The 5,542-nt window shown below is 29.0% G+C and overlaps 3 protein-coding genes across 3 annotated transcripts; 1 reads left to right on the forward strand and 2 right to left on the reverse strand.

Annotated features, from left to right (window-relative positions):
• Positions 1-307: 307 nt before the first annotated feature.
• On the reverse strand, positions 308-2,620 carry ENU1_160940 (RhoGAP domain containing protein; the record flags this gene model as incomplete). Its single annotated transcript, XM_008860833.1, has 1 exon — positions 308-2,620. The coding sequence occupies one exon, from the start codon at positions 2,618-2,620 to the stop codon at positions 308-310; it is 2,313 nt and encodes a 770-aa protein (XP_008859055.1).
• Positions 2,621-3,021: 401 nt separating this feature from the next.
• Positions 3,022-4,497, reverse strand: ENU1_160950 (hypothetical protein; the record flags this gene model as incomplete). The annotated part of the gene is made up of 1 exon (XM_008860834.1): positions 3,022-4,497. One exon carries the CDS (start codon positions 4,495-4,497, stop codon positions 3,022-3,024), a length of 1,476 nt encoding a protein of 491 aa, XP_008859056.1.
• A 322-nt stretch (positions 4,498-4,819) lies between these two features.
• ENU1_160960 (transitional endoplasmic reticulum ATPase, putative) lies at positions 4,820-5,423 on the forward strand (the record flags this gene model as incomplete). Its single annotated transcript, XM_008860835.1, has 2 exons — positions 4,820-5,306; positions 5,413-5,423. The coding sequence occupies 2 exons, from the start codon at positions 4,820-4,822 to the stop codon at positions 5,421-5,423; spliced, it is 498 nt and encodes a 165-aa protein (XP_008859057.1).
• Positions 5,424-5,542: the final 119 nt, after the last annotated feature.

The raw sequence follows: 5,542 nt of genomic DNA on the forward strand, positions 1-5,542 counted from the left end.
TTATCTGAATGAACTCTAAATTCTTACAAAAGTCCTTAAATAGTTCATAGGGTTTCTCAGGGTTTATTTCTTTCTTGCATACTTTTCTTTACACGTCATCTTATCGTATTATAAATTGATTTCATTTGTAAATCCAATGTAAATCTTTTTGAAATTATGGAAAAATTCATGGGAGTAACAGATTAAATAGTTCATCATGTTGGTTATGAATTTATTTTTCTTTTTTGTTGTTGCTTAAAAACCATTTTCTTAAAACCTTTGTAAACAATAAATATTCCTTATTGTTCATAACAAACATTTTGATCAATTAGTATTCATATATTTCATTTACTTTATCACAATCTTTCTCTTCTGAAATACCACTATATTGAATTTTTACTCTTTCTTCTACTACCTCATTTGTTATATCATTTGTTTTACATAAATCTTTTTCTAATTGTTTTTGTTTCTCACGTTCTTCTTGTATATGTTGAATTTTTTCATCATCCATAGCTTTTTGAGTCACTTCCTTGAATTTATCTAAATCATTTTGCTCTTGTTCACCAAGAATCATTGTTTCAATACCTTCATGAGACAATTCTTTTTCTGGAAATTCTGTTCCTACTGTTAGTCTATTTGCTTCTTCTTTCTTATTTATAAACCTGGAAGTGACTCTGCTTGAACTTAATCCTGGTTGTTTTGGTGAAATAGGAATATAAGGAAGGACAGTTATTTGTACTGGTGTCTGACTACTACCTTCTGTTTGTTGAGGTGTCTCATTATTCTTAGAACCAATTATTTCATTAGGATGATTTACTGATTGAATTTCTTCTTTTGTACTTTTTTGTGACTCAGTGCTTAATTGAATAGTTCTTCTAGAGTCACAAATAAATCCAGGCTTTTTTGAAATAAAAGACCCAGGTCTTTTTGATTGATTTGTACAAGTGATTAATGGTGATAATTGCTTATTATTTACACTTTGGTCTTCTTGTTCAACACTTGATAGTCTTTCTTTAAACTGTTGTTGTTCATTAGTTACACAGATTGATCCTAAAGTGTTCCTTTGTCCAAAAACAACTTTACTAACTCTTGGAGCAAAGAGTTGTGTTCTTTGAGTAGTTGAAGTACTTTGTCTTGAGAATTGATGCTCTCCTATATCTATTTTTTGTTTTGTGTCTTGACTTGGTTCAGAGTTTATTGATGTAGTTGTTGACATTTCATTAATGGATGTACTATCATTAGACTTATTAGGCTCTGTTATTTCTTGAACTTGAGTATTATCAAATAAATTTTTCATTGAAACAGGAGTAACTTTATCATCAGATATTTTTTTATTTTTTCGTATTTGGGTATGAACAAGTGAACCATTTTCATTAACTTCTATTTGGTTAAAAAGTTTATTAGACAATCTATTTTGAGGTTTTTTTGTTCTTTGTTGAATCATAAAATCTGCCATTGAATTAGTAGTTTCCGGTGTTTCATCAACCGGAACAATATTAATAGTATTATGAATTTCTTGTTTCTCTGGTATTTTCATTGCTAAAGTACTTGAGTTAGGTGCTTGAATTGGAGTTTCCGTTGATGGAGACTGAGTTAGAGTAGAAAGATTTATTTGTTGAGGTTTTCTTTCACCTAAGAAGTTTGCTCGTTTTGTTACTACAGGATCAATATCTTGAGGAAACAAACTAGTGAATGACAAAATACAAAATCGAATAAAATCAATGCACAACGAATATTCATTCTTTGAATCACCATTTAATGGAAGTTGATCAAATTCACTTAAAGTCATAAGATTTGTTGATAAACAAACAGAGAGATTTTTTGCGTTCATTGCATTAATTTCTGAATGACAAACAATTTTATAACACAATTTCATTGTTTCTTTAAATACTGTCATATGTTCAGGAGGAAGACATTGAATTAATTCTTTAATTTCATTAACTATTAACTTTGAATCTGTTTGAGTATCAATAATTTCAATCCATTTTTGAAATATCTTCTTTGTAGTTGTTCTATCAAAAATGTGAATAGGTAAATTTCTGAGGAATTTCTTAAATACACTTGCAACAACATCACATGGTATTTCATTAAAATTTGTTACACTCATTCTCATACATAATTCTTCTATTTGTCTTATTGATGCATTAGAACTCTCACGAAATATTCCTTTACAAAAACATCCTTTATTATACATGCATTCAAAAATAATTACAAGTGCCTTTGGAAGTTGGTCCATAGTTCTATTTTCCGATATTAATATCTCTTTAAGTGTTCTTCCAGTATAAGGAATAAAATTCCCAATAGCTTTAGATGAATCAATAGATTCTTGAACCAATTTTTCTAAATCAGAAATAAAAGGATTGTCACTGAAAAATGTATTTCCAAGACTAAAGAATATTTCAAATGTCTTAAAGAAATCAAGAAAGAAATTGGGTGTCATAACAGATAAATGTTGATTAAGTGAATGAAGTCGTGAAAATAATTGTTCTTCTTGAATTCCATCTTTAGACATTAATATTTGAAGGTCTGTTATATTACTAAAAAGTTCTGTCGTAACTAAGGATGTTTGTTTAAAATGGTCAGAAAATAATTCAAAGTCATTAGCAATATATCTCAGAGCACTAATAAATTGGGTTAACATTTTTGTGTCTATACAAATCATTATTTTATGGAGTTAATAATCAATAAATACTAATAAAAATACAAACTTAACCACCCATTATTATTTTTATATAACAACTTCTCTAACTCTTGTGTACGATGGTTAACTTCTTCATTTATTCTTTTAAATAGTGTTGAGATCGTATTAGAAAATGATTGTTCTGACGTCCAAAAAGATTCAACCTCATCAAGCTCTTTTCTTTTTTCTTCTATGTTTTTAGTAAGTGCCACTTCGTTCCAAGTCATTAATTAAAATGTATGAATAACTCATTTTTAAGTTCTTTTTTTATTAAAAAGAAGTAAATAAAATAAGGTTATTGATAAAATTACCCTTCTGATTTATTAACAAAACAATTTAAAAATGCCTTGAAAGTAATTAAATTAAAGAGGGATGTATTGTGCTTGGTGATGGTTTCGAGTTAAAAAATATGCTATTCCCAATAAAAACGTACATCCAATTAAAATTACAATGACAATAGTAAGAAAATGATTTTGATTTGATTGATTGATTTGATGAGAAATGATATTTTCTTCTTCATTTATTTTATTTAGACTTATCTTTGGTTTATTTAAACGTGAACGGACTGGTGCTCCAATATGAATTTCATCATCCCTTTTCTTTCCTATTTCTTTTTCTTTAAAGACTAATCTAGCTTTACCAAAAGTTTCTTTCTTATATTCAGATAATTGTACAATGACTGAATGCCCTTCTTTAATTGAAGGAGTATAAGTATATATCTTTCCTCCTGGACAATTTCTTTGTTTTAATGCGAGACACTTTCCATCACAAGAATCAACCAGAGTCAAATATGTGTCTACCTGAGACCCACATGTCATCATAGTTATTTCATGATTCGGATGTACAGTAACTCCAAAAAATGCTGTACTTAATTCATCTCGAGTAGATAAACATGGATTAATAAATAAGGGGTATTGAGCAAATGGAATTGAGAATATAGTATATGGAATATAGGGAATATGAACAGCTCCATTACAAGCTTCTTTTGCCGATTTTTTTGTTGTCCTTTGGAAGTGAATATCATAACGGTCTCCATCTGTTTCAACAAATAAAAATATGGGAGAGTATGTCTTTGATGGGTTTAAAATAATAATAGAACCTACTCCATCTCTGCAAGACCTTAAATATCCTTCTTCTATTTTATCCTCATTACAAGATGAAAAGAGATGAAAAGTAGTTGGTTTCGTAGTACGTTTACTACAAGTATCAATTATATATCGTTCTCCGGGATGTACAGAAGCTATTCGATGCCACTGACCTTTCTTTTGAACATTATTAATTATATCAGTTGTTTTAACAACTACATTTTGTGTTAATGGGAAAATAACTTCATCAGCTTTTTGACAATTAGAGGTAGTGTTTATTAATGGCTTAAATTGTAAAAATAAATGACTTTGAACTTCTATATTATTAAGAAATTCATATGTAGCAAGAAAAACATGACCATTTGGTGGTACATTAAATGTTATATTTGAAGTTCTTAATGAGGTAGTTAATTGTGCAACACATCCCATTGAAGATATTGATGTTGGACATTCACTAGATACCCTTAAATGCATTTTATGCAAAACATAAACATATTTGGCATGGTTAGTTACTATATTTGAAGTACCAGTTACTTGTATTTGAAGGGGTACATTTCTTTTATTTTCTATTCTGTACCACGTTGTTACTCTGTTCTCTCGGTCTCCACACCCAGGATATGACATTATTAACTCTTGTGTAAGTGGTTGTTGAATAAAACTAAATCTGTTGTCGTCATTATAAAATTCCAAAGGTATTGCCTGATTACATGTGTTTGCAAGTGAAAGATGAACTAAGACTATCCAGAATAGCATAGAACAATATAAGTTCATGAAAAAAAAAAGAAAAAACTATATTTTTCAAATAACATAATTTATATAACAAAAAAATAATTGAAATTTTGGTATTAATGAGAAAAAATATGAAATGAAGTAGAACTTGAAATTTGTGAGGTTTTTTCTCTTTTTGATGAAGAGATAAAACTTTGGTATTGGTAAAAGAAGATATTGAGGTTTGAAATAAAAAGAAAAAAGAAGAACTAAGAAAGTCAATTTATTATGGCGTTTGTTAATTGTATTTTTATTCTTTTTAGAATAGAAATTTATTTTGTTTAGTCAACAACCAAAAGATACAAGTATGTTTGATCAAAAAGATTCTCCAAACCGATTAGTTTGTGATGATATTCCTGCAGATAAAGTTGGAGATAGTATTTGTACAGTTTATATTTCCGTCAACAAATCTACTGAACTCGAGTTATTCAGAGGAGAAACAATTCTTCTTAAAGGAAAAAGAAGAAAAGAAACTGTTTGTTTAGTTGAAGTGTTAGAAGATTATCCTGATAATCATATTCAAACGTCTCGTGTTACTCGTAATAATTTGCACGTTAAATTAGGGGATGTTATAACGATTCATAAACTTGAAGACGTTCCAAATGCACAAGCCATTCATGTACTTCCTTATATTGATACTATTGAAGGACTAACAGGAGATTTATTTGATCCATTCCTTAGACCTTATTTTGCTAATGGATATATCCCAGTTACTCAAGGTGATGTTATTCAATGTCATGGAGGAATGAGAACTGTTGAATTTAAAGTTGTAGAATTAACTCCAGGTCCATATTGTTTAGTTACTTCAGAAACTGAAATTCATTGTGAAGGAGAACCACTTGAAAGAGAAGAAGAAGGAGGACCTAATGATATTGGGTATGATGATATTGGAGGTTGTAGACAACAATTAAACAAGATCAGAGAGATGGTTGAATTACCATTAAGACATCCACAATTATTTAAAAATATTGGTATTAAACCACCACGTGGTATTTTATTATATGGACCACCAGGATGTGGTAAGACAATG

Source organism: Entamoeba nuttalli (assembly GCF_000257125.1).
Source record: "Entamoeba nuttalli P19 unplaced genomic scaffold asmbl_6858, whole genome shotgun sequence".
Taxonomy (NCBI): domain Eukaryota; phylum Evosea; order Mastigamoebida; family Endamoebidae; genus Entamoeba; species Entamoeba nuttalli.